The sequence below is a fragment of the Equus przewalskii genome, chromosome 21 (genome assembly GCF_037783145.1).
Source record: "Equus przewalskii isolate Varuska chromosome 21, EquPr2, whole genome shotgun sequence".
NCBI lineage: Eukaryota > Metazoa > Chordata > Mammalia > Perissodactyla > Equidae > Equus > Equus przewalskii.
Genome location: NC_091851.1, coordinates 35,411,375 through 35,438,818, shown reverse-complemented (window position 1 = coordinate 35,438,818; position 27,444 = coordinate 35,411,375). Strand labels below are relative to the sequence as shown.

Sequence of the window (27,444 nt, the reverse complement as noted above, 5' to 3'; positions counted from 1 at the left end):
GAGGTCTCTGGAGAAAGAATTGGACCTGATGGGGCCACGGGACAGGTATAAGCATTGGTGTGCTGGTAAATGTTTAATAATTGCTCTCCAGGAAAAAAAAATGTGTGTGTGTTTACGTGTACATATGTGTACATTTTACTTGGATGAAGGATGTGTTTGTTGCACAAAAAAATTTACAAATTTACAAATAAACATTTCATTGTAAATATTCTTTATTATAAATTCCATAGAGCCAAATAATTCTCACAGAATGTTTTAGCTCATTTTTTGCCAATCTCTTGAGGCCAAAACCCACTATTGCTGCAATTTAGCCACGATTTGACAAAATCTGACTACCGATGAATGGCTGACAACAAGACAACTTGGCAAAGAAGTCACTCAGATCGCTGAAGGACAGGTGTAGCTCTGACACGAATGTGGGCCGCAACTTTTGTTTACGTTAATGAGTAAGACGAAAGTAAAACAATGAAGATGTACAACAGAGCTCCTTCATCCCGTACAGGAGCAACGTGTTTGCTGAACTGGGTAAGTGTTCGAACCCTGGAACAATATTCTCTCCATCTTTTGTGCCATTCACAAGGTATTGGCTACAGACACACTTTTAAGTTTAATTGAACGTTTTATCCATCCCAACCTTCTTAAGACTGGAAAATCAAGAAACCAAGCCCTGATGTGTAGTGTTCCTTAGTCCCCGTGGTGCAAATACACTCCCCACGGCCAGTTTCCAGTGACCCACGTGACGTCATTGAACGCGTAAGATATAATAGACACAAATAACCTCAAGAGCACGGATAATAGTAAAATGTAGTAAGATAAGGAAGTGATGAGTTTTTAGTTTTTAATACCTTTGTTTTCAATATAATTTATTTAATTATAAGTTTAAATAATTTAATTTTTTCAATGGCTGTGTTTAACCACCAGTTTGCAAAAATCCTGAAAATTCAACCATCAGCTCTCAGGAGCCAGCATGAGCCAGCTGTAGTACAGCACTGGATATGAGGGAAGCATCTAGACACGAGAGGAGAGGAGAAGTCGAGGGGCCACGGTCCTGTGCGGGCTGCATCACGCCCACGGGAGCAGGCCGGGTGACGCCAGCACCCTGGATCTGCGCCAGCTCTTCAGTCTCGTCAGCATCCAGGAACTCCTTCCCGCCAGTCTGCCTTTAGTGACCTCTGGCCTCAATCTCCACTTGACTCACCCCTTGGGGGACGACCCTTTACAATGTCCCAAAGGTGAGGACCTGGGTAACAGGGCGAGCAGAGATCCCCCATGCCCTGGCTAGCCAAATGGGACCAGCTGAAGACCCTCCTGAAGGGAGACAGGGGTTAAATACACCCACAGCGGCAAAACCATCCCCATTCTGCAGATGCCGAAACTGAGGCTTGAGGGAGTCATTACTTACCCAAGGTCAACAGCTGCCAAGAGGTGGAGGCCACATGGGCAAGCAGGTAGGTCTGCCACCAAACCCACCTCCTCTGTGCAAAGCCCTCCCACACCATCCTGGGAACAGCTCCCGCATGCACTGTGATGGCTCCTGGATTTTAGTGCACCCAACTTTGGAATCCCATTTACTTCTCCCCTAATTAAAACATATATCCCCCAAAGAGATGACCAGCAATCGGAAAGCAGGACCTATGTTGGCTATTTGTTGTATTACCAGCATTTAGAATTCCGGCTCACTGGCGTCAGAAGAGATCTTAAGAACTGCTTGGTCCAGGTCGCCCATTGTACATACGGGGGAAACTGAGGCCCATGGTCATAGAGCAATAACACCAGCAGAATCAGAACTAGAACTCAGTCTGAGTTGCTGGTGGATGATAAATATTCTGGGAATGAGAATTAGAGGCGTTGACCAAAACTGAGAACTAAGAACCAAAACGCAGGTTTCCTTCTCACCAAAAAGTCCCAGGAAGGTGGAAAAAAGAGAGCGGAGTAATATGGTACCCTCAGCTGGATCTAGAAGTGATCCCAGGAGAGACTTCCTGCCGGGGTTGGCACCCCAGAGACCCTCTGAGAAAGCCATGGAGCAACAGGGGCTCCATGAGATGTTCTCCTTATAAGTACTGCGGGGAGGCACCGTCATCGGGGAAACTGAGGCAAGAAAGTGGATCCTCAGCAACCCTCAGAGCCCGAGACTCAAAATGAAGGCTTGTGGGTTCTCAGACTTTCATCCCAGCAATAAAAGCCTCTTCTGAAGCACAGACAGCTTTTGAAGGACCACGTGGAACTTGTACTCCGGGGCCTCGGTGAGCCGGAAGCTGGAGACTGTCTGCCAAAGCCGTGCTTCCAGCATCTTCCAGGCAGACGGGCTCGTCAGGAGCCCGCCGAGACCTCGATGCGGCTGTACTGGACGCCAGCGGCGCTCTGCCTGTGGCCCAAGCTCAGGGCGAACCTGTCAAGCAGAGTGAGGTGGTCAGAGGGTGTACCCCACCCCGCCCACCCCCACTCCTGCCCTGCCCCTTCCTGCTTCTTGCCTTAGCAGTGAGCGTTTCCATCTTCTGGACTGCTCTTGCCTGGTCTCCCTTGTCCGCCCTCGCCCCCACAGCCTGCACTCCCATCATAGCTGCAGGGACCTTTCTAAGCACAGAGACCAGCTCCCTGTCACTCCTGCTTAGAAGGAGCCCTCATCATGCCCAGCCTAACATCCAGGCCCCTCTCCGCGGCCAGCTTCTCCCACTTCCACCTCCTTCCACTCCCACTTGTTCATCACACCCTGGCCACATGGGTCTCCTGTCACTCTCCAAAACACCCCTCTTGTCCCACCCCAGGGCCTTTGCTCTTGCTGTTCTCTCCCCTAGAACACTTTCTTCCAGCTCTTGGAAAGGTTGGCTTTTTCTCATCATTCAAATCTCAGCTCAACTGCTGCCTCCTCAGGGAGGCCTTCCTTGAGCATCCTTTCATTCATTCAACAGAGACAGATTCAGATTCATTGATGACGTGTGATGTGCCGGGCACTGCCCGAGGCCCTGGGAACAGAGCAGTAAATGAAATAGGTACGCAGAAATATCCCCGCGATCGTGAATAGTTTACAGTAAATTTGGATCATGAATGTCCCTATGGTATACCTGTACTCCAGCTAAAGAAGCCATGCCCCTCCCCAGATCCACTTTCTGGTGGCTCACTTTCTAATAGGTTAACCCACCTTATTTTCCTCATACTATAAACGCCACTCTGAAGTCATCTTATTCATGCATCTAAGTATTTTGTAGTCTCTCTCTCCCCCTTACATTAACATGTACATTCCCCCTAAGGGCAGAGAAAGGGTCTCTCTTGGGCACGGGTCTATCCCCAGAGCCTAGTACAGTGCCTGGCTCCTAGTTGGCCCTAGAAAATATTTGCTGAAAGTGAATAAATGGACTCCTGAGAAATTGGGATTAAAGAGGGATTTCTGAAAGTCCTTTTTTGTGATCCTATCATCTTGGGAATGGATGGGTCCCTTCTAAACCTAAGTCACCTGATTAGAAAGAGAAATGAACAAACTTACGGTGCCCACGGACCACAGACTGAAGAGGGTCTGAGCCCCTTGGTTACTAATGCCTCTCTAAAGGAACTGAGGAAGTGGACCGATACGATGCAGATCCCTGTTTCCAACAAGTCCGTATGAGGCGTGAGGACGTGAATAGATTTAAGCCCCATAGCAGTGGATGTTGGCTCTATCCAGCACCCATTCTCCCGTTTCCTTGGGGAATGAGGTTGCATGTGGTCTTGGTAGGATTGTCAGTCAAGGAGCTTTGCCCTATCCTGGCCAAGCTGGGGGTTGGAGGTGGGCACAAAAACTAGGCTTGGCCAATCAGACTTTCTCCTGGGAATGTGACTCTTGTAGGGAGCCACAAAGCACTGAGAACAGTTGATGCTGAAAAGACTGTCCCGTTAGTGCCAGCTGTCAACAGCCCGGGGACTTCCTTCCCTGTGGTCTCCGGGGGCAAATTTCCTTCTCTCTCTCTCTGTGGCCTCTGAATTAGGGGCCCCTTGAACTACAGGAACTGGGGTCATGACTCCCCTAAACTCAGACCTGCCTCTGGACCCAGCCAAAGCCCCTAACTTCCTGTCTCCTCCAGAGGTCACAGCTGACCCAGCCTCCTTTCCCCCAGGGCTGGCCCAGGCTCCCCTGTGGGACACTGTGCCCCCAGGTCTGGCCTGACGCTCTCCTCAGCTGCAATCATGTGCTGCCCTACCCCAAAGCTGGCTCCCACCTGCCTCTCTGCCTACTTTGTTCTTTGTCCCAGAGGAGGGGTCTGGAATCTTCTCCCAAGGAGGCCAGTATGGCAGAGATTCCAGGTGGTTCGTGGTACCTGTACCTCCCTTATGTCTAGTAACAGCACCCTTGACTTTCAGCTGGGCACATGACTACTCAGATGAAAGGTAATGTTTCTGAGCCGCCCCTGCTTGGAGTCGTAGCCAAGTTCTTTCCAAAGGGACGTGGGTGGAAGTGACGTGTGCATCCTTCAGGTCGTGTCCTCCTCTCCCCTGTCCCTCTTGCAGGAATGTGGTGGCTCACCATCACGGGCCACGTGGAAAAGGTAATACTGAAGAGACGGCAAAGTGACAAGAGAGAAGAAGCCTGGGACCCTGGATGACCTGTTGGAGCACAGCCCTGGACCCCTGGCATCTGGACTATTCCAAGCAGCCAAATCTATTCCTTAACTACCAGGTCTGGGCTGCTGAGGGGCCTGCAGCAGGTGCCACCCAATAACTGGGAGTGTTCAGCTGGCACAGCACACTCTGGGGTGGGTGGACCAGGCGAGAGGTTTTTACTCTGGACTAGTTCTGCATCCCTGCAGGGGCCAGGCTGGGGTGGGACACGGCAGGCAGCTGCACGGAGGCAATTTCCAATTCAATATTAGGATGATTTCTTTTTTAATCTTTTAGGACCTCCCAGGAATAGAATGGCGGTGGGGAGCTGGTGACCCCCTTTATTACAATCAGTAACCGGAGGCATTTGCCAAGGATGCTTAGGACTACAGTACTCTCAAGTCCCTTCCGATCCCCTGCTCCTCTCTTCTCTTATTTGAATAGCCCAAGGTCCTGTGAAGCTAAGATTCTGAACTCCTCTCCAGGAACTAAAGATCTTACGTGATCTACCTCCTACCCACTTGGCTGATCTGATCTTCTACCCCTCCTCCCTCCCTCTGGTCCAGCCATACTAGCTTCCTTGCTGTTCCGTGCACATGTAGATATACTCCCGACCTCAGGCCCTTTGCACTTGCTCTTCTCTCTGCCTAGAACTCTCCTCCCCCTCATCTTTACATGGCTCCCTCCTTCTCACTAACTTAAATATTGCCTCCTCAGAGAGGCCTTCCCTCTCTGACCACCCACTCTAATTTAGCCACACTCCCAGTCCCTCTGTCCCCCTCTCCACCAACCGGGCCCTCTCAATGAATTTCACTCCTTTTCATTTTCTTCCAACTACACACGACTCACTGAAATGCTGTTGCTGATGCCTTTGTTGGCTTGTTTATTTATAACCCCTCCTCCACTAGAATGGAAGCTCGATGAGGACAAGAACCTTCTCCGTCTTAATCTCGGCCACATTTCCTACAGCCCAGAACACTGCCTGGCATGTAGCACGGACTTGATAAATGTCCACCAAGTGAGCAGATTAAGCCACAGTTCTTTGTGTGTGATTTTAAAGGGCCACGGCTGTAACGTTCGGCTTCTCCAGGCTGCCACGACTCTAAGACCCTGTGGTTCCAGGACCGTGCTGTTCTAGCCTCCTGTGATCCCATAACTGGGTGATTTTAAAATTCCTGTGAGCTGGCCCTTAAAGTCACGTGAGACTCTGTTGTAGGAAGAAACAAAACAACTCGAGGAGAACAGCCCGTGTGTAAAGACAGGGCAAAACTCACAGTGTCCAGGCAGGAGAAGAGACGGGAAGAGAAGGAAGAGGCTCTCTTGCAAAGGGCAAGTACGAGGACTAAAACGCAGAAGCGAAGTCCTCAGGTTTGCTGCGGCTCTGTCCCCAGGCCGGCCCTGCCCCACTTACCGTCTCCTCTGGAACTGCTGGTCTATCTCTGCCAGTGACTGGCCTTTCGTTTCAGGGACAAATAAATAGATGAAGCCCAGGCCGAGGACGGCGGTCAGCCCATAGAGCAGGAAGGTCCAGGACAAGCCGATGGTGCCTGAGAACAGGAGGGCGGAGTGTGGGCGGGGGTGTGGCCTGGGCCCATGGGCTGGTTCACCCAAAGCGGATTCTCCAGGCGGTTGACTTGCAGAATGACCAAGTTGTCAGATAAGACCCTTAGAGCAGGAGGAGGGCTGGTTGTCCCAGAGGCAGGCAAGGGCCAGGGCCCAAACACAGACAAGGGCATCTTGTCTTTATGAGAAAGCCCACTCCCCCGCCCCCACATCTAAAACACTAACCAGTGAGGTGCCCTGCATCTGAAAACGTGAATGGGGGAAGACGACATGGACCTCAGCAGCAAAACAGCTGCAGGGCGCAGCCTCGGCAAAGCCCAGCTCCGGGAGAAAACCCTCGGAAAGCCCATGAATTGGTTATTCAGTGAATTGAGCTTTCAGGGAATCGAGTTTCAGCCAACTCTGTGTGATTGGTCCGGGGGGAAGGACAGAAACCTCAGCACGCCAGCCCCTCCCCCTTCCTGGAGCCTCGTGTGGAGGCCAGGGTCTCAGGGTGAGCAACCAGGACCCCTGGGATGACCCTGACTCCTCTGAAGTCAATCAGCCCAAGGCAGAGAGAGGAGGCTGTGAAGGACGGGACTTTGTTGAGGCAGAAGCACAAATTATGTTTCAGACGCCATCGCCATCTTCACCTCTAACAGCCATGGCCACACCTCCTCTGAGCAGCCTCCCCTGACCAGCTTGCCCTCCACTTAATTCTTATAAGAGCAGGGAGAGAGCTGGGCTGGGGGCCGGGAGGGCTGGGTTCTAGTCTTCTCACTACCTGGCCGGTCTTGGGACGGGCATATTTCCCCATCTGTGAAATGGGGATGAGAAGGACATGATACAATTCTCATAAGCCCCTCTTTTCCTCCCTCCTTCCCCCTTCCTTTTCTCCTTCCTTCCCCTCTCTCACTCATTCATTCCACATAAAGGGAATGCTTGAAGACTGAGGCCGTAGGAAGAAGCTTGGGCTCCCCAGGACTGGGGGTGGGAGACAAGCTCGGTGGATGAGATCTTCCAGTGTCTTTCCCACAGTCCCCCAGGGGTGGCTGTGCCTTTGAGGAGGAAATGCTTGGCTGCAGGAAATGGGAAAACAACTGAACCCTAAGAACTGAGCCTTGGGGCCCACAGTGAAGGAGCCCCGCTCACTTTGGTCCTGATAACCAGTGGCTTTGGGCCACGAGCATCTCAGCATCTCGGAGACGCTCCCCTGGTGTTCTGGGCCCATATAATTCCCGCCCCGCCCCATCACCAATTAGACTGGGTTTGAATGCTAGGTAAGAAGAGAGGATGTCACCCCAACTAATCTGAGAAGACCTTCCGGCTGGCAGGAGGGCATGAGTCAGTTTGAGCTGTTTTAGGACAAAAAGCAAAGGCTGTGGTTTCTGCACCCACTGGTCTCAGACAAGTTGTCACCAGTGCTGGCATAGATTCAGTCATATCTTCTGTTGTCTTTGTCCCCCAGTCTCTCTTCCCCCTTTATCTGATATCAGGCCCTCAATTTTCCTTTGGGTAACCATCCCCCCCATCCCAGTCCATGAGGTTGGGTGACACTGTCCCCAGCCCCTGGCTCTAGGCTGGGTACATGCCCCAGGCCTGGGCATCCAAATAGTCCAGCCCTCCAGCCACAGTGATTGGTTCAGGGATGGGCATGTGACCTTGCTGAGCCAATGAGAGTCAGTCCCCAGACTTGAGCAAGAGCCACTGGGAGAGAAATGCTCTCCTTCCACAGGGCTGCCAAGCTGGAGGTCTGCTGGCGGCCCTCTTTGCCACCATGAGGGGATCTGCCTGAGAACGAAGCCCACGGCGTGGGCGGCGGAGCCGAGAGAGTGGAGGATGCCACATAGTTTGGTTGGAGGCATCAAACACATGGCTCCGACATTTGCTGGAGCCTCTGGCTCAGCCATGCGTAAAGCTGACCACCCTCTGTTTTTGGGTGATTTCAGATAAAAATAGTACCTTTTGATCATCGTTTGCATTGGGTTTTCTGTCACTTAGACCCTGAAGGATACGGAAGCCCTGGCTCTGTCTAGAGAAAATTATTCCCAATCTGGAAGGAACCAGGCCAAGGAATTAGGTGTAAGGACTCACCGATGAGGTCGAGGAAGGAGAGGCTGATGAAGAGGTTGGCGGCCCAGTTGAAGCTGTTGCAGAAGGCGAAGGCCCTCCCTCGGATCTCCACCGGGTAAATCTCACTGAGGACAAGCCAGGTCACTAGGGCAGGAGAGCAGGGAGGGCGTCTAGGCTGCGGCCAGGCCCCAGGGCCCGGCACCGATGGTCCAGCAGGCAGTCCCCCCGCAATGTGATTCCAGCGGAATGCAGGCTCCTGATGCCTGGTCTCCCCGGCTGATCCCCACACCGCTGTAAGAATCCCCTTCGAGAGACCGGCAGCCTCGGTTTGCCCAGGACTGAGGGGTTTCCTGGGACAAGACACTTTCAGTGTCCTGGGCAAACTCAGATGGTTGGTCACCCTATTCATTAAATTCCTTTCAAAGAAACCCTCTTGAGTGAGCTATCCAGGGGCACATTCGGGTTTTATGAGGCCTAAAGCTTAAATGATTTGGGGCTTTTATAAGAAAAAGAAATCACAAACAAAAAAATCAGGCCGCTGCCCTCACAGGGAGTGCCTGCAAGTCAGCGGGGAGCCCTGAAGCTTACACTCCCCTGGCTTCATGCTCAAGCCACCTCTAGTGTCCCTCCGAGAGACCCTGTCTGATTCGGTCCCCAGGCTTGCCGCCAGGAGGGGTGGAAGTGTCCAGGGTTACCTGCAAGAAGACTCCCACCTACCTGGTCCGAACCCAAAGGAGAAGGCGCTCACAAAGACCATCATGCAGAGCAGCGCGGTCCAGTGCAGCAGGACCCACTCCGGAGCAGGAGACGGGGGCATGGGGAAGGTGGTGCCTAGGGCTGGCAGGGGAGGGGTTGTGGGGTTCCCAGCTCCAGCACGAGGCTTGGTCTTCTCAGAGGTTGACCAGACTGGCTCCCCTCGTCTCTTGCCGGTTGTTGGCAGTGGAGGTGGCGATATGCCCCTTGGCAGGCCAGAGTCTCCAGGGAGGCCTGGGAGCCTGGTGGCATTGGGCATGGCCAGGCAACTTGGGCCTGAGTCCATGGGCACAGCAAAGCTGACAAGACCCATGCCGCTGACTGACAGGGCCATGAGGGCACAGCCAGCTAGCAACAGGGCCCTGCGGCCCGCTCGGTCCACCAGCCCCATGGCGACCAGGGTAGCTGCCACCTTCACCGCGCCAAGCCCCACGGAGGCCAGCACAGCTGAGGATCCCCCACGGAAGCCGACAGAACGGAAGATGGTGGAGGCGTAGCACAGCACGTTGGGCTGCCCTGTTAGCTGCTGGAAAAGCACCAGCCCCAGCCCTACTGTGGTCCGGCCTCGCATGTTATCCCGTGCCCTGAAGAGGTCCAGAAAAGAGTATCTTGGCCTCCCCAGGCCCAGCTTGGTGGCCTCACCTCCCTGGAGAGGGATGAGGTCCTTGTGGGCTGCAGCCTCATCTGTACCAGCAGGGAGAAAGAGGAGGCTGACGGATTGCAGGAGAGCAGGTGCAGCAGCCCAGCCGAACATACGCCTCCAGCCCCAGGGGGCACCGGCCAGTGCATAGTTGAGCGCGTAGGAAAGCAGGATGCCCAGGGTGATGCCTGCCTCGTAGAGGGACACCAGCACTCCCCGCTGCCGTGGCCCCACCAGCTCTGACACGTAGATACAGCAGGCCATGGAGGAGAGGGAGATGGCGAAGCCAGCTGCTGAGCGGCCCAGAACCAGCCAGGTCAGAGAGCCAGCCAGGCCCAGGCTCAGGCTGCCTGCCAACAGCACCAAGTTGCTCCCGAGGATGGCCTGTTTCCTGCCATAGCGATCGATGAGGAAGCCCCCTACCAGGGAGGCGAGGAGAGCCCCCAGGAGCAGGCTGCCTACCAGGAGCTCCTGCTCCAAGCAGCTTAGCGCAAAGTCAAGCTGCAGGGGCAGCAGGGCGCCTGATATGACTGCCAGTTCATAACCAAAGGTCAGGCCACCTAGCAAAGACACGGAGGCACACAAGGGCAGGAGCGGTAGGGGGCGGCCTGGAAAATAAAAGTGACGGGGCAGAGTTCAGGATGGTTCCTTGCCAGAGCATCCATCCATCCACCATCCTCATCTGTCAACCCTTCCATCTATCCATCCAGCTACTCCATCTATTTACCTATCTATTCATCCATCCCTCTACTCCATCCAACCATCCATTCATTTACTGATCCATCCATCCAGCTATCCTTCATCCATCCGTCTAATTCTTCCTTCATCCATCCACTCTCCATCCATCCACTCCATCCATCCACCCTCCATCCATCCACTCCATCCATCCACCCTCCATCCATCCACTCCATCCATCCACCCTCCATCCATCCACTCCATCCATCCACTCTCCATCCATCCACTCCATCCATCCACCCTCCATCCATCCACTCCATCCATCCACCCTCCATCCATCCACTCCATCCATCCACCCTCCATCCATCCACTCCATCCATCCACCCTCCATCCATCCACTCCATCCATCCACCCTCCATCCATCCACTCCATCCATCCACTCTCCATCCATCCACTCCATCCATCCACTCCATCCATCCACTCCATCCATTCACCCACCCATCCATCTACCCATGCATGCATGCATCCATCTGTCCACTTCTTCCTTCATCCATCTCTCCCTCCATCCCACCATCCATCTACTTCATTCATTCACCCATCCATCTATCTCCCATACATCCATCCACTCCTTCCTTCATCTACCCACCCCTCCATCCATCTACCCTATCCATTCACCCATCTATCCATTTATTCATCCATTCATCTATCTGTCCATCCATCCATCCACCCTTCATCCATCCATTCCTTCCTTCCTTCATCCATCCACTCCATCCATTTGCTCATCTATTTATTCATCAATCTATCCATCTATCCCTTTATTATCCACTCCTTCATCCATCCATCTACTCCATCCACTACATATTCTTCCATCCGTCTGTCTATCTATCCCTTAATTCACCTAGCCATCCATCCACTTATTGATCCATCTATCTACAAAGACATCCATTCATCCACCCATGTTTGTATTCCATCCCTTATGTACCCACCCACATATCCACCCATCCATCCATGCACCCATCTATCCATCTGTCCATCCATCTATCCATCCAACCATCCATCCATCTATTCATCTATCCATCCAATCATTCAAAAACTTATTTATCTAGCATCTACAAGATGCCAGGCAGTGTTCTGGGGGCTGGCAATACAGTGGTGTTGTCAAGGACCTGACATTCTAGTAGAAAAAGGCAGATGATAAATAAACATATGACATTACTTCAGGTGGTGATAGGAGGCATTAAAAAAAAGCATAGGAAGTGGATTGAGAATGATGGAGGAGTTCTATTTCAAACAGGGTAGTCAGCTAAAGCCTCTCTGAAGAGGGAAAGTTTGAACAGAGATCTGATTGAAGTGAGGGTGAAAGCCATGTAAAATCTGGAAGAACATTCTAGACAGAGGGAACAGCAAGAACAAAGGCCCTGAGGCAGGACACTTTTTGGTATGTTTCAACAATAGCTATTAATATTAATAGCTCGTGCTTATATGGCACTTACTAAGGTCCTGTTTTAAGAGCTTTACACGTATTACCCATTTAATTCTTATAACAACCCTATAACAGATCATTATTAGCATCCTTCTCCAAGGTGCAGAGAGGTTAAGAGACTTCCTCATGGTCACACAGCAAGTAAGTAGCAGAGCTGATGTGGCTACAGAGTGCAGGCTTTGAATCACTGTGCTATTCCACAAGGAGTCCAGAGTGGCCGGAGCCAGTGAGTGAGTGACAGGAGATGATGAGGTGGGAGAATGAGGCAGGGGCCAGATCACGTGGAGCTCTGCAGGTCATGAGGACAATGATGAGTTTCCTTCTCAGTGGCTGGAAGCCTTTGAAGCTGGGAGAGAGATGATCCACGGTAGTCAGGAGCACATGTGGAGACTGAGCCCTTAAAATGTGGCTAATGTGATTGAGAAACTGAATTTCTAATTTTATCTAATTTTAATTAATATAAATGTGAAAACAGCCACATGTGGCTAGTGGCCACCATATTGGCAGTGCGGTTGTACAGTTACTCTTAATTGTTAATTCACATACTTAAATATTTCTGAAAGCATCTAGAGTAATCCAGTAGCATCCATCTCACCCACCCCACTCTGGACCTGACAAGAACACTCACAATACTAGAGCCAGTGGTTTCTCTGGATTGGGCATTGCTTTGAATGCTTGAAGTGCAATAACTCATTTAATCCTCCCCACAACTTTATGAGGTGGGCTTCTGTATTATTTATGCATGAATAAACTGATCGTCAGAGAGGTGAAGTGACTCGCCTAAGGTCAAAAGTACTAAGGAGCTGGGCCCAGATTCAGAGCCAGGCGGTCCGGCTCCACAGTCTATACCCTTGACCACTCCATTATAAAACCTGGGCACGATGCCACTCTGTTCTCTTCTGCCTCGTCCCATCTCTGTTAGGCAACTTCTGTGCAGGGGAGGAGTTTCATGGCTGGAGGAATCTTTCTCCCCTTTCTGTTCATCCTTCTCCCTACCACCCCCACCCCGCAGGGAAATAACCCCCCACCATTCCCTGGCTGGCCTGGTCCTTTCTGCTCATGACCATCAATAAACACCCGGGAAGATTATGCTGCCCGGGTCCTGCCCCGTCTTCACCTCCCCGGGCCCCGCCTCCCCCGGTTCCTGGAGTTTACAACGTTCTTCCAGGCCACATGAGGCAATCAAGTGAAAACACAGAACTTGTTTGCCATTTCCTCAGGTCCTCTCGAGGTGAAAGGGCACCCAGCCAAGGGGCACCGAGGCAAAGTCGACTGTCCACAGATTCTGCTGGAAAAACGCTTCGGGCAGATTTGGGTTGCAGCGGTAAGAACAGAACTGCAAAAATTAAATAGTAACAATAACAGGGGCCATGTACTGAGCATCTCCTCTATGCAAAGACCCTAGGTGCCTTCTCTCAATTCATCTTCATAACAACCCTCGATGGTACTGCTACAAGTATCCCCATTCTACAGATGGGGAAACGAAGGCTCAGAGTGTTCTCATAGCCGGGAAGCAACAGGATCAGGACTCAAACGCTGACCCTCTGACTCCCAAAGCCAGGGACTTGAGAGCTTTGCTGAACTGACTTCAAGCAAGAAGAGCCAATCAGAGATAGGTGGGGCGTGAGAAAGAGCAGGGTGCAGGGGAAAGAAAGCTCTTGGGAAAACTCCAAGTCACAAAGCATGGGGAAAGGACACTGTCACGGGAGCTCTGAACAACAGCCTCCAAGGAGTCGGGGCCGTTAGAAAGACAGGCCCTTCCTTAAGTTTTCCAAGGCTCCCTAGCTCCTTAGCATGACCTCCCAGGCCCTTCACGAGCTGGTGGCCCAGCCAAACTCCTCAGCCACCTCTCCTCGCCACTCCCGGTCCCCGCTCCCTGCCTTCCTTCCACACACACCCTGCAAACGCTTGTTCTGGCACGCACCGCAGATTTTCATGCTGCTCTGCCTCTGCCTGTGCTCGTCCATCTGCTTGAACCGCCTGCGTTCCCAAATGCCCACTCAGCCTCTCGGGTCCCAGCTCGCGGGTCACCTCCCGAAGGGCCTCCAGTTAACACGTCTGTTACTTGGCATTCATCCCCGTTCTCTGTTGGGGAGCTGCCCTTCCCTGTCCTCTGTCTCTCAGTCTCCAGATCTGGGGAGAAAGGACCATCCCCACGCGGACCGCCACCGCCCAGCTCCAGGGTTGTGTCTGTGACCCAGATCTGACCAACCAGCGGGTTCCTGGGCCCTGGGCAGCAGTGAGGGCCACGTGGCTGAACCTGGGCCAGGGAGGGTTGGCTCAGCCCTGGGGGCATTAGCTCACTGAGGGTGCTAAGCTGGTGGTTCACCTGCCTGGAGCAGCGGGGGGCCGTCTTCCTCCATGAGGGATTCCTGACAACACTGCTTGAGCCCCTAGATCCAACCATGCCTGACGCCATGGACTTTTTGGTGACCAAAAATACTTTTTTTTGGGTAAGCTAGTTTAAGACAGCCCCTAATTCCCATACATCTTCCTCAACTTTCCAAACCACATTTTTCTCTTCCAACCAACTCTGCCTTCTCCTTCATTTGCTCACACCGTATCACGAGTTCGTCAACGTGTCGCCTTATTAAACTGGGCGGGGCAGGGATGGAGACTCACTGTCTCTGTGCCCCAGGGCCCCGGCCCCACTCTGACACGCAAGACGGGCTCAACGAGCCCAATGAACCAAGGACTGGGTCGGGGACCAGGATGGTATCACCACGTGGCATTCCGGGGGTGGTGTCAGATACAGCTGAGCCTGAAAAAAAGCTACCCAGCAGCCAGAGGGATCCAGTGACAGCCTAAGCAGCCCATGTCACTCTGCTCAGAGCCCCCCAGGCTCCCACTTCACTCTGAAAAACGCCACAGTCCTTCCAGTGGCCTTCAGGGCCCTGCAGGGCCTGCATCCTCTCACGCCGCTCCGGCCACACCAGCCTCCGTGCTGTTCCTCCTCGCTCCAAGGGCATCTCGACTCAAGGCTTTGTACCAGCTGTCACCTCTGCTGGGGCAGCCCTCCCCCTCCATGCCAATGTGTGCCCCCGCCTCCCCTGGATCTTCACTCAAACCTCAGCTTCTCGGGAGGCCTTCCCTGGCCCTCTACTCAAAGGTGCCACCTCCCCACAGCATCCAGCACTTCGAATCCCCCTCCCCTGCTTGTTTTTCTCCACCGCACTTATCACCATCTGAAATACCTATATATTCTATGTATTTGTTGGTCTCCCTGACCAGAATGTCAGCCCCGAAGGAACAGGAACTGTCTGTTTGTTTAGCTGTCTGCCTGATGCTGAGGCTATTTCCTGGCAGATGGCAGGCACTCAGTAAATAATTGTTGAATAAACCGACGATTGAAGGCAGGAATGAACTCTGGGGACGTAGGGAATCCAGAAAGAAAGGATGGTAGCCCTTGAGCATCTGGGGGGGTTCAGGCCTGGAAGTGGCCATGCACAGGACGTGGAGTAAATCCTAGCCCCCAAATTAGGACAGCCTGGCCCGGGTTTAGGAACTGCTCTCCCTTTCTGTGACTTACCAGTCCAAATATAGATTGTAGTGAAGCTGTCTCACACTAGAGGAGGTCCCTTAATCCTCTAAGCCCCTCACGGTGGAGGGAGGGAGAAGGAGGGGGCAGGTGGAGAGGAAAGAACCCAGGTTTGGGGTTCACGTATCACCAGCTGCAAGTCCCAGGATGCCTTCTGTCGGTGACACTAGAGCAGCCTCTCAACCAGCAGTCACGATGCATTGGGTCCCTCCCCCACCAGAGACCTGCCATGGCTTCCCCCGAAGCTCCAGGGAGAAGCTGGGATGAAACCCAACTATGCAAACATCCTCACCCCGAAGGCTGGCTTCCAAACGTCCCAACACAGCTAACAGCACAGAGCACTCCGGACAGCCAGCCGCCCCCTCCTCTTCCAGAAGCCATGCCTGTACCACTGGCTTAGTCCCTGTAGCAACTCTATGACATGGCACTGTTGTCATTCCCATTTTACAGATGAAGCAACTGAGGCTCAGAGGGGCGAAGACATTTGCCCAAGGTGACAGTTTGCAAGTGAGAGAGCAGAGATCTGAACTCGACAGTCTGACCCCAATGTTGGGTGTGATTAAAAAACAAAAGCTCACATTAACTGACCATTTATCACGTGCAGGTGGTGAGCGGAGCACGTTACATTCCTTTTCTCATGTCCTTCTCATGGCCACCCTGTGAGAGGGTACTCTATAGTGGCCGTTTCATGGATGAGGAAATAAAGTCAGAGAGGTTGACTAAATGCATCTGGGAAGTGGAAGGATGGGGGCTGGAACCCAGGTCTTTCTGACCCCAAATCTGTAAACAGGCCCAATCTCCGGACCTGCCATGAAGAAAGCAGCCTGGGAACCCTGGGGAGGATGGAGCCTAGTGCCAGTTATTTTGTTCCCCCCTGCAACTACCACCCAGCCCCAGCTCTGCCCATAGTAAATGCTCAGTAAGCAGCTGCTGAGTTAACTTAGGAGGCAGCAAAGGAATAGGGGACAGGTGCAACGGGCCAGGGCCAAGTTCAGTGTCCTTGGGAGGACCTTGACCTCTCTGGGCCTCCCTTTTCCTCAGGCTCTGTGGCAGAGTGCCTTGGCGATTAAGAGCACCAAGCAGCCAGAGCTGGAGTTGGTCACCAGCTGTACCATTACCCTGTGCAGGAGAGGCTGGGTGGTACAGTGGTTAGGAATGCAGACTGGAGCCAGAGGGCTGGGGTTCTATCTCCATAGCTGTGTGACGTTGGGCAGCTCACTTAACCTCTCTGAGCCTCCCCATCTATAAATGGGGCTAATAGTCATACTTACCTCATATGCCTGCCTACCTTACAGCCACTGTTAGCTATTATGATTCGCCACAGAACAATCTAGAATGAGTTTTTAAAACACAGTTCAGGCCATGTCCCACCCCAGCTTAAAACCTTTCTCCAGCCTCCCATGTCATTTGGAATAAAATCCAAACTTCTCACTATGGCCTCCCAAGCCCTGCACAATCTAGCCCCTACCTATCTCTCTGACCTCCCTTTCACTTCTCTCCCCCTACACTGATCATGACCACACCAGCTCACTCCTGTCTCAGGGCCTTTGCACTTGCTATTCCTGCCACATGGAAGCTCTTTTCTAGATCTTAGCAAGCCCACCTCTTGTGAGTAACGATATCTCAGCTCCAATGCCTCCTACTCCGAGAGGCCCTCCCTGCCTACCTATCTAAAGAAGCTGCCTTCCCATCACTTTCTATCACAGCACTGTATTATACGTGTTCCACAGCATCTTATCACACTCTCAGATTCTTTTATTCATTTACTTGTTTATCTTCTCAACTAGAATGTCAGCTCTATGAGAGAGAGGTTTATTATCTATTTTGTTCACCCTGAGCCCCCAAGCCTTAAATCAACGTCTGCCACACAGTAGGTGGATGAATGAATGAATGGCCCTTTGAGGCTTCTGAATCCAGAGAGAAAAACAGAAAGCTTGATGCCCCGTAGCAACAAAGAAATTCCTATTCCCCCACAATTCTGCATTCTCCTCTGTCTCCCCTCCACTGAGTATCTCAAGAGCCGAGGTTCGCCGTCTGGTTCACGGCGGCATCCTCAGGCCTGGCGCACGGAAGCGCTCAGCAAGTTGACAACGAATTTGCTCCTCTGCGTGCCCCTATTTCTTCATCTGCACAGGAGGACGATTTCAGTCGCCTGGGGGTGGCCGTCAGGCTGGAAGCGGTCAGCCGAGAGCCCGGCCCCGAGTAAGCGCGCAATTTCGAGCAAGGAGCACGCTCAGGGCACTTTTTTCTGGGCAGAAAGGAGTGTGGCAGGAAGGGTGCCAAGTCCCTTCCCAGCCCCCCGCCGAGGCCTGCGTCCGGGGCTCGCGACCGAGCGGGCGGGATCTGGCCGGGCGCGCAGCGGGGCGGGGTCGCGCACGGACCGGGCCGCGGGGGTCCCTCGCCCGCAGCGCCCGCGCGACTTACCCATGGCGAGCGGGACTCCGAGGCGCGCTGCGGGCCTGGGGGGCCGGGCGCGCATCCCCGGCCCGAGTCCCCGCCGCGGCCGCCCGCCCGACAAACTTTCCGGCCCGCCTCCCGCCTCCGTCCCTCCCTCGCCGCCTGCCCGCCGGCGGCGCCGCCGCCACGTCGGCCGGCTCTAGCCCCCGCTGCTGGAGGCGGGACCGAGGGGCCCCCCAGCCACCGTCATCCCAGCTGGGAGGGGAACTCACGTGCTGTCCTCCCCTGTCCTTTCCGCAGGGAGGGGACACCCCAATCACTGCAGTCCACACTAGTGCGGTCTCCCCAGCCAGCCTGTGTACACACACACGCTCATGCATCTACTCTGCCCGGGACACTCACACATACCTACTTGCGCCCCTCAGACGCTCTCCCATGGATCCCTCATCCGTTCACCGGACTGGGCCGAAGGGCCCACAGGCGCTGTGCTGAGCCTTGGGAGGGGCTGAGAGAACAAGACAGATGTTTTTGTTCTCATGCAGTTTGCTTTCTAGTGGGAGAAGAAGAAAAATAAACGACTAAATGAGCTGGCGAAATAGCAGCAGGTGATAACGGCTAGGCAGAGCATTCAACTAGGGTGATGGGGTAGGCAGGCACAGGTGGCCGGCTTGGCCTTAGCTCAGGGGTCCGGGAAGGCTGCTCGCAGGAGGGGATATTTGAGCTGAGACCTCAGGTTCCAGGGAGAAGGAAGAGCGAAGGCAAAGGCCCCAGGGGGAGGGAGCTGGTGGAGTATAAAGAACAATGGAAATGAGCGCAGTGTCTGGAGCACAGGGGCTGACAGGATGGAGGGAGATGGAGCCCAAGGGAGGGGTGGGCAAGGGCCAGATCATTCAAGGCCTTGGAAGGCCAGGGTCAGGAATGCAGATGTTATTCCAGCTGACACAAGAAGTCACTGGGGAGTTCTAGGTTACAGGGAGCAAGAGCGGAAAGAGGGGGACCACTCGGGAGGCTGTTGCAAGGTGTGAGATGCAGGTAATTTGGACTAAGGTCACAGCAGGGGGGATGGAGAAAAGGAGGCAGATCAGAGAGAGACTGATAAGGACTTACAGGCTGGGAGAGGAGCAGCTTGGGGCAGAGGAAGGAGGTCTCCAGTTGTTCTGGCTCTGTGACGTTTAAGGTGCTCATTAGGCGTCCACGTGGAAAGAGGTGGCAGTTCGCTCTAAGAGCTTGGAGTTCCGGAATGTACGAGTTCAGCACTTGTGGTCATGGGCTTATCCAACCGCTTGTTGCGTGTTCACCCACAGACACATTCATTCACATGCATCACGAGCCATACCCTCGCCCAGCAGGAATCGTGCGCCACACACGCAAACAGGCACCTCGGCACAGAAGACAGCATGGACAAGACCTTCCGAGCCAGGGAGCCTTGTAGAGTTCCGAAAATAATAAGAGCTGGGGCAGTTTGAGAACATGGCTCCAAAAATTCTTTGTTCCCTTCCTTGAAATCTAGGTGGGCTTGTGACTGCTTCAACCAGTAGGTTGCACAGAGTGGCACTGTGTGACTTCTGAGGCTGAGTCACTGGGACACTGGCCCCTGGAGCCCTGAGCCTCTAAGAAGTCTGACTACCCTAGGCCACCAGGCTGTGAGGAAGCCCAAGGCACATAGAGAGCCCACGTGTGGATGCTCCAGTGGGTGGTCCTCGCCTCTGAAGTCAGCCTGGCACTGGCTCCAGGATGAGCCTTCAGATGATTCCAGCTCCCAGCCATCACATCTTTCCAGCTGAGGCCCCAGACATTGTGGGGCGGAGACAAGCCATCCCTTCGGCTCCCAGTCTGGATTCCTGACACACAAATTCCATGAGTATAATGAAATGGTTGTTTTAAGGTGCAAAGTTTTGGAGTAAATTGCTTTGCAGCAACAATAACTGGAATAACAGTTTAAACTATTGAATGATAATTATATCCGTTGCTTTAAGCACTTCACATGTGTTAGCTCACTGTTAACCCTCACAACTGCGTAATGAGATCGGGACTGTTACAATTTACCCCCATTGTATGAATGAGGAAACTGAGGCAAAGGGAGGTGAAGAAACTCGCTTGCATAATAAACAAATAAATAAGATATACAGTGCTCAAGGACACACACTAAAATATAGCTGGGCTGGGAGTCAAGCCCAGTTATAGGGAAATTCGGCTCTTACCCATCACGCTCTACTGCCTTTCTGGCACGGAGAAGAGCCCAAGGGGGCCTCTTGGCCATCGCCACGTGACAATTCCTCCTTCGTCTGTGAGTATCTGGAATCGTCACCAGGAGGCCTTGTACAGGAAGGCCTGGGCTGTTCCATTGCTGGGAGATAACCTGTAGAAGTTATTGATGGAAAAGGACGTGAAGTTCCCAGGCGTTCTTTGACCTCCATGGTGGCACTAAGTCATAAGGTTGTTTGCGTGCCTGCTGCCAGGTTTTGTCTCTCTTAGAGAATAGAGAACCCCTCCTCATTTGTTGCCCCAAATGAGAAAGGAAAAGTTCTAATTGGGCATTTCAGTAGGCAACTTCACAAATGGCTTCCCTTGAGGGTGGGCAGGACCTGTTGACTCATTTCTAACAAATACAGTACAGCAGAAATGAGGGTATCATCTTAGAGATTAGGTTATAAAAGACTGGGATTTTCGTCTTGTTCACCCTCTCCTGATCTCTCACCCACTCGCTCTGATTCAGCCACCCGCCATGCTGGGTGCTGCCCAATGGGGAGGCCCACGTGGCAAGAACTGGGGGTGGCCTCCAGGCAACAGCCAGCAAGGAAGGAAGGTCCTCAGGTCAAACAGCCCATGAGGAACCACATCCTGCCACTAATCAAAGAGTGATACAAACAAACAAGACAGTCTGTGATAATGCAAAAGAGGGACACCAGAGCTTGGAAAAGTTGGATTTGCTCTCCTCTGAGAAAGTCAGGGAGGGCTTCCCTGAGGAATTGATATTTGAGTTGAGAATGGAAAGATGTCTTGATGGGTCTAGGCAAGAAAGGGAGGGAAGAGCACTTCTGATGTGGGAAATAGCAGGTGCAAAGGCCCTGTGGCAAGAAGGAGCCTAGAAAGAATGAGAGATTGAGAGAAGGCAAATGTGTTTGAAGATCAGAGAGCAAAGGGGAGTTTGGTGGGAGATGAGTCTGGAAGAGGGACATAGGGATCCTGGGCAGGATCTCATGAGTCTTTATCCCGGGCACGATGAGGAGCCATTGAAAGGTTTTAAACTAGATTTCCTACCATAGAAGGGAGAACCAGTCTGACCATAGCAAGCCTGGGACTTGATATTATGTTTACACAGTGGATTTACCAAAGGAGGGGTTCAGATAGATTTGGTAACCATGGAGATGGCTATGTGGACATCAACAATTATGAAAATGAAGCCACAAACTTGGAAAACTGGGTATTATAAATAGATTTGGTTCAGAGTGAGCTTTGAGTAGTATGGGCTGATGAAAGGTGCTGGAAACTACATTATGCCAACACAAAGGGTCTGAGGTTTGAAAAGGTGACCTGCCCCGTGTATGAATGAAACGCAGGGACTGTGGAGCTGAGGGGCAGTGTCATAGCAACGCTTGGACCAAAGGGCCTTTCTTCAGTATTTCAAACAGGGTCCCAAAGATGGGGGAGGGAAAACGAACACATGAAGAGTGGATGCTACCCACCAGGCATCCTCACCAGCAGCATCTTATTTAATCTCAATAAGCAACTGCCAAAGGAAAACTCATTATCCTTGTTCTGAAGATGATGAATCTGAAACTCAGAGAAATGATGTTTGTTGCTGCCCCCCCGCAGTGTGACAGGCACTTGTGGCGCCTCCCCAGGAGCCATGCCCAGCTCCCTTCTTGCTTGCTGACAGAGCACATCTCCATCTACAGAGGCGGAAAACGCCAGATCCTTACTTTTCCAGCTTCCTCTGCAGCTAAAGCAGAGACACATGGGCCAGTTATGGCCACGTCCTATAGAGGAAGTCTGACGGGAGAGGAGAGACCTCCAGCAAAGTCTTTTCTCCCAAAGAAAGAGGCGTGGATAGGAGGTAGCACCTCTATTCTTTAGCCAGATGTTTTTGTGTCTTCGTATCATGTGTGGAACTTTGGTGGCCATCTTGTGACCATAAGGTGACAAGTGTAAGGAGGAAAGCAACCTGACAAGAAGGCAGAAAGATGGAAAGACCACTGAAATCATGAGGTGACTGAAGGACATCTGAGACCCCTTCTTAAAATTTTGTTCTGTGAGATAATCAAAGAACTTACTGTTTACCTAAGTAAGCTAATTTGTTGACTAATCTGTTACTTGCAGCTTCAAATATCAAAACTGTGGCCATCTACGAATTGTCCCCCATTATACTTCCTCCCCTACTTCCTATAATAATTCCCCAAAGTTTTAGCTGAGGCCATGGCTACCCTGCTAGAGAATACATTTCCCAGCTTCCTTTGCAGCGTCATGGGCCATGTGAGTAAGTTCCGGCCAACAGGATGTGAGTGGGAGCGACTGCGGAACTTTGGGTCAAGTCCTTAGCTGCCTGTTCACTACTGCCTCGCCCCCTCCTCCTTCTTGCCGACTCGACTGGAGAGGAGGACAATGGAATAGACCCAGAGAAAGTAGCAATGGGTTAAGAATGACAGATCTGGACTGCTACATAAAAGAGAAATAAACATCTCTCATACGTAAGCCACCATTTTTAGGTTACTTTCTTATAGCAGCTTATCCTGTAGCCTGACCAACTAATACAGTAACCAAAATGCATAGCCATTCAGTGGTGGGACAAGTCAGGGTTCTCGTTATAAGCCACACAAACTGCCTTGCTCCTGTGTCTGAACACTGGCAGCCAAGACACGGGGGAAAGGTGGGGCTTCTGTGGGGGAACGTGGCCTCAATGGTCGCCCGGGACACCACACAGTGGGTAAGGCCCCTTCCCCAGGAATACTGGTTGGATGCTGGGAGTCTGCTTACAATAGCTACTATATTAAGCCGTTCATAAATAATAATAGTTTTCATTTATGGAATGCTTACCATGTACCTGGCATAGCTCTATGTGTTTTACTTCTGGTTACTCATTTAATTCTCACGAAACTCCTCCAAGATGGGTATTATCTACAATCTTATCTTATCGACGATACACTACAGCACAGAGTGGTTAAATAACTTGCTCCTCCTCAAACATGCCAAGCACACTTCTGCCCTAAGGCCTCTGTACCTGTTATTCTCTGCCTGGAATGTCCCAGGAATCCATTCACAGGGCTCAAATGTCACCCTTTCCTTGAAGCCTTCTCAACCACCTGATTTAAAATCGTACCAGTCTCCACTCCCTCACTGCCCTCCACTCTACTACCCATGGGGTGACTACATAATTTACCACCCAAACTAGTATGCTTTTAAGAGTGAAGAGGGGACACTATTAATAGTTATGCCAGGACAACAGGTAACAATTGGGGCCGTCCCTGGCAAACTGGGATGCATGTCATCTTAGCCACCCACCTTCCCTACTTTATTTTTCTCCACAACACCTATTACCCTGGGTCAACTATACGTCAACCTTATTTATCTTTTTTGTTTTGTCTGTTTCCACCTAATAGAATGTCAGCTCCATGAGGGCAGGAGTTAGTTTCTGTTTTATTCACTGCTGTGTCCCAGAGGCTAGCACAGTGCCTGGCATAAGGTAGTCACTCAATAAATATTTGTTGAATGAATTGGTGAATAAGCAAATAAATAGGCATCTGGTGCTGGTGGGTAGGAAGTCCCCTTCAGGGCCAGCCTTAGGCTCAAAAAGGGCTAGGGCAGAAAGAAGCGCTCTCCCACCGTCCTCCACTGCTTGGCTATGGTACCCAGAGCCCGGCTGCCCATTCCGCAGCCAGTGGTAGAGGCCTTGAGGTGCCACGCCCATGCAGTCGCCCCAGACTCGCAGCACCTCCCTTCCAGCAGGAAGAGTCCTTTGGGACACTCCCTCTGCTCCTGCCCTTTCAGCTCCCAGCCTGTCCCCAGTGCCACACTGCTCCAGCCACATGGAGCTGCTGGCCTGTCTCTAACCCAGCCCTACCCTGTGTAGGTTCTCCTGTCTGGAACCTGAGCACCCTCCCACTACTCCACCTGGTCAAAGGTGGAGCCACCTGGGGAACTCAGGGAGGGAAAAGGCACAGGGACATGAGATACACACTCAGCAGGAGTGTAAACAGGCACAAAAGCTGAGAGGGCAGTTTGGCTGATGGATGGGTCACCTTTTAAAAGGCTCATCTCCTACATCCCAGCGACATCAATTTCAGAAAGACGTCCTCAGAAGCATGCACATGTTCAAGGATGTCTGGATAAGCCTGCTCATTGCAGCACTGTTTGTGAGAGAAAAAAAAAGGAGAAAAACAAAACAAAGCTGCAAACAACCGTTTAGCAACAAGGAACCGGCCGTTTAGACGGATGTGGTAGCTCTGTATGTACTGATAGGGAAACTGTCCAAGATAAACTGCTTGGGGGGAAAAAGCAAGTTGCAAAAGAATAGACAGCGTGCTCTCGTTTATACTGGGGAAAATCCCATACCTATGTGTGAGAGTGCGGGTGTATCAGAGAGAAGATCTGGAAAGAAACTTTCTACAATGGTAGGTGGTGGGCAGACTGATGACAGCGACAGGCATTCTTTGATGTTTCGTGCGTGCAAAATTCAGTATTGTAAGATTTTGTTACAGCCTGCGTTAGCTTTGCAATGAAAAATACATGCAAACCCTAAGAGTGTGCTAATCGCTCCCAGTTCACTGTTCCCTCTGGAACACTTTTTACTGCCGAATACACTTAATTAATGAACGGTCGCTACTGCTATCCTAGCACTAAAGACGATGTCGGACACACGCCTCATTGTCCATCTGCCACCCCTAGCTCTGGCTGGTGTGAGCCCCTTTTGCGGGGAATTCAGGACCCAGGGGACGAGGAGCTCCAAGAAGAACTCCCATAGATACTGCTTCCCAGGATCCCGAGGGACTCCTGCAAAAGGCGGAGATTCCGAAACGAAGTTATCCGGAAAGAGCCGAAGAGCTGGGAGGTGGGGCCACGAAAGCCGACCGCGAGAGTCACGAAGGACTTCGGGAGCCAGCCGCTCATCGAGAGTTGCCGAGGGTTTACGGAGATAGCCGAAGACCTGGGAGGCGAGGCTACAATAGCCGTTCCGAGGGGCAACGAAGGCTTCGAAAAGAACCGAAAGTTAGGAGGCGGAACCGCTTCCACAAGGCGGAAGTGCTCGCGTTCGAACAGCCGAAGAGGTCCGAGGATTTCCGGAGCGAGCCGAAGCGTCGCCGACCGTTTCCGGAAGCAGCCGACGGACTCCGAGGGGCGGTGCTGAGGCGCAATCATGGCGGCGCCCAGTGCTGCTGCGGCTGAGAAGAACGAGGAGCCGGCGCCGGAGGCCGAGGCGCTGGCCGCCGCCCGGGAGCGAAGCCGCCGCTTCCTGAGCGGCCTGGAGCTGGTGAAGCAGGGCGCCGAGGCGCGCGTGTTCCGCGGCCGCTTCCAGGGCCGCGCGGCCGTGGTGAAGCACCGCTTCCCCAAGGGCTACCGGCACCCGGCGCTCGAGGCGCGGCTTGGCCGGCGGCGGACGGTGCAGGAGGCGCGGGCGCTGCTGCGCTGCCGCCGCGCAGGTGAGGCCGTGGCGCGGGGCCTCAGTTAGCTCGCGTTTCTCCGTCGGTGCCTCTGCGGGGCCTTGCGTTAGAGAAGTCGTCCCTTCGTCCCTGTTCGCCTTCATTCCTGCTTCGGCCGCTGGCCCCGCAGCGACGAGCCTTCGTCCCGGGGCCCCCGCGCCTGTTCCCTTCCCGGACCTCGAGCGTGTTATCTGACCGCCTGAGCCTCAGTTTCCCCGTTTGCACCGTCTTTGTTCTCGGTGGTTATCTTCTCGTCCGTTCCTTTTAAGAAGCAGATGTGATGACCAGTCCGTGCCAGGAGCCAGGCTGTCTGCGTCCAGACACGGACTCCGCTGCCGCATATGCAGGCTTGCAACACGTTATTTAACCCCAGCCTCAGTTTCCTCGCTTGTACAGGGAAGGCATAGTAGCAGGAGCCATCTGATAGGGATGTTGCGACCGTTAAATGAGCTAGGTATGCCGTGTGTTAGGTTTGAATGGATTGCTGGCCCACGCCGCTCGGTAAACTTAGGTTTCGTTAAATCGTTTGCTTCTTCGTTAAGACATCCCTGTGCACCACATCCATAAGCCTTGTCCTCAGATGAGGCGCTGACGCTCAGAGAGGGGAGGGAACTTGCCGAGGTTACACAGCCAGGCTCCCAGCCCGAATCCCTCTGGCTCAGAAACACGGGCGTTTCTCTGTTACACGTTCTCCCTTTCTCTTTCGTTGGTGTTTTTTAGGGGCCTGCGGTACCCCAAGACGGTGTTAGGTGCTGGCAGATCTGGAGGAAACTCGGCAGCGAACAAGCAGACACATCTCTGCCCTTGCTCGCATTTAGTGACTTATTTGTGGGGTCATGTTTTCTGTTTTCACCCTCTTTGCGGGTTAAGTCCCGTTAAGCAGGGATCGTGGCTGCCTTGTCTCCTGCTGTATCTCCCGGCTCTGTCTCCAGGGTCTAGATAAGTGTCCTGAGCATGAGGACAGTCAATAAAGAGTCTCTGAATCTTTGGACTCAGTGAATTCATTGAATTATTGGAGGTATTGTTCTTATGTTATAGAAGCAGAAACGGAGGCTTAGAGAAGTTAAGGTGACTTCAAGTTTACGTAATTAATAAGGAAAGGAGCTGGGGCTGAAGCAGTCCTTTCTGACTGGGAAGGGGAAGCTCTGTGCCAGCACGCTGCTTGGCCTCCTGTTTGTGTCCTTGTCAGGTGGAAACGGCTCTCCCCGGCTCTGCTTTATCCTCCGGCTCCTTGTTTTGTTTTGTTTTTTAGGGACTAAGTGGGTCAATGAAGTCCAGTCACAAAGGGTGGGAAGAAGGAGGGAGCTGTGGCACTGCTGACCTCAGCTGTGGGGTGGCCAGAGGCACAGCCTGCAGAGCGTGAGCCGGGAAACTTCCAGATGAGTTTTCCAGATGAGTTAAGTTGTACCGTTCTGCAGCATTCCTAAGTCTCTCTCCTGAAATAAGCAGACATAGACTAGAAAAAACTGGTTCAGTCTTTGGAAAGCAAGCTTACCTTTAACACAAATTAAAAGCATCTAACCCAATAGCCACTTGTGTCTTGATTCCAGGGATATGTGCCCCAGTTGTCTTTTTTGTGGACTATGCTTCCAACTGCCTATACATGGAAGACATTGAAGGCTCAGTGACTGTTCGAGATTATATTCAGTCCACTATGGAGACGGAAAAGTCTCCCGAGAGTCTCTTCAGTTTAGCCAAGACAGTCGGGCAGGTTCTGGCTCGAATGCACGACGAGGACCTCATTCACGGTGATCTCACCACCTCGAACATGCTCCTGAAACCCCCTGTGGACCAGCTGCGCGTCGTGCTCATAGACTTCGGGCTGAGCTTCATCTCGGCACTGCCGGAAGATAAGGGGGTCGACCTCTACGTGCTGGAGAAGGCCTTCCTGAGCACCCATCCCCACACCGAGGCTGTGTTCGAAGCCTTTCTGCAGAGCTACTGCGCCGCCTCCAGAAAGGCCAGGCCGGTGCTGAAGAAGCTGGACGAAGTGCGCCTGAGAGGAAGAAAGCGGTCCATGGTTGGGTAGGGGAGTGTGTGTGACCGCTGCAGCCAGTTACGCTGTCTCCCTCCAAGTGAATCCGAAGGAATGCCACGAGGTTGAGATTAGACCTAAATAAAGCTGAGATATTTTTAA

At 52.6% G+C, this 27,444-nt stretch overlaps 2 protein-coding genes across 5 annotated transcripts; one reads left to right on the top strand and one right to left on the bottom strand.

Moving 5' to 3' along the window:
* Positions 1-194: 194 nt before the first annotated feature.
* SLC2A10 (solute carrier family 2 member 10) lies at positions 195-25,262 on the bottom strand. Of its 4 annotated transcripts, XM_070589357.1 has the most exons (9): positions 24,223-25,262; positions 23,910-24,017; positions 19,875-20,032; positions 18,781-19,514; positions 18,086-18,223; positions 8,905-10,188; positions 8,209-8,331; positions 5,984-6,119; positions 195-2,392 (listed from the first exon to the last, which is right to left on the bottom strand). In XM_070589357.1, the coding sequence occupies exons 5-9, from the start codon at positions 18,108-18,110 to the stop codon at positions 2,314-2,316; spliced, it is 1,647 nt and encodes a 548-aa protein (XP_070445458.1). In that variant the 5' UTR covers positions 18,111-18,223; positions 18,781-19,514; positions 19,875-20,032; positions 23,910-24,017; positions 24,223-25,262; the 3' UTR covers positions 195-2,313. The 4 variants fall into 4 exon arrangements, with proteins under 4 accessions (XP_070445458.1, XP_070445456.1, XP_070445457.1 ...); XM_070589355.1 differs by lacking the exons at positions 18,086-18,223; positions 18,781-19,514; positions 19,875-20,032; positions 23,910-24,017; positions 24,223-25,262 and adding an exon at positions 17,701-17,841; XM_070589356.1 differs by lacking the exons at positions 18,086-18,223; positions 18,781-19,514; positions 19,875-20,032; positions 23,910-24,017; positions 24,223-25,262 and adding an exon at positions 13,663-13,947.
* TP53RK (TP53 regulating kinase) lies at positions 24,994-27,444 on the top strand. Its single transcript, XM_008542489.2, has 2 exons — positions 24,994-25,307; positions 26,858-27,444. The coding sequence occupies exons 1-2, from the start codon at positions 25,025-25,027 to the stop codon at positions 27,334-27,336; spliced, it is 762 nt and encodes a 253-aa protein (XP_008540711.2). The 5' UTR covers positions 24,994-25,024; the 3' UTR covers positions 27,337-27,444.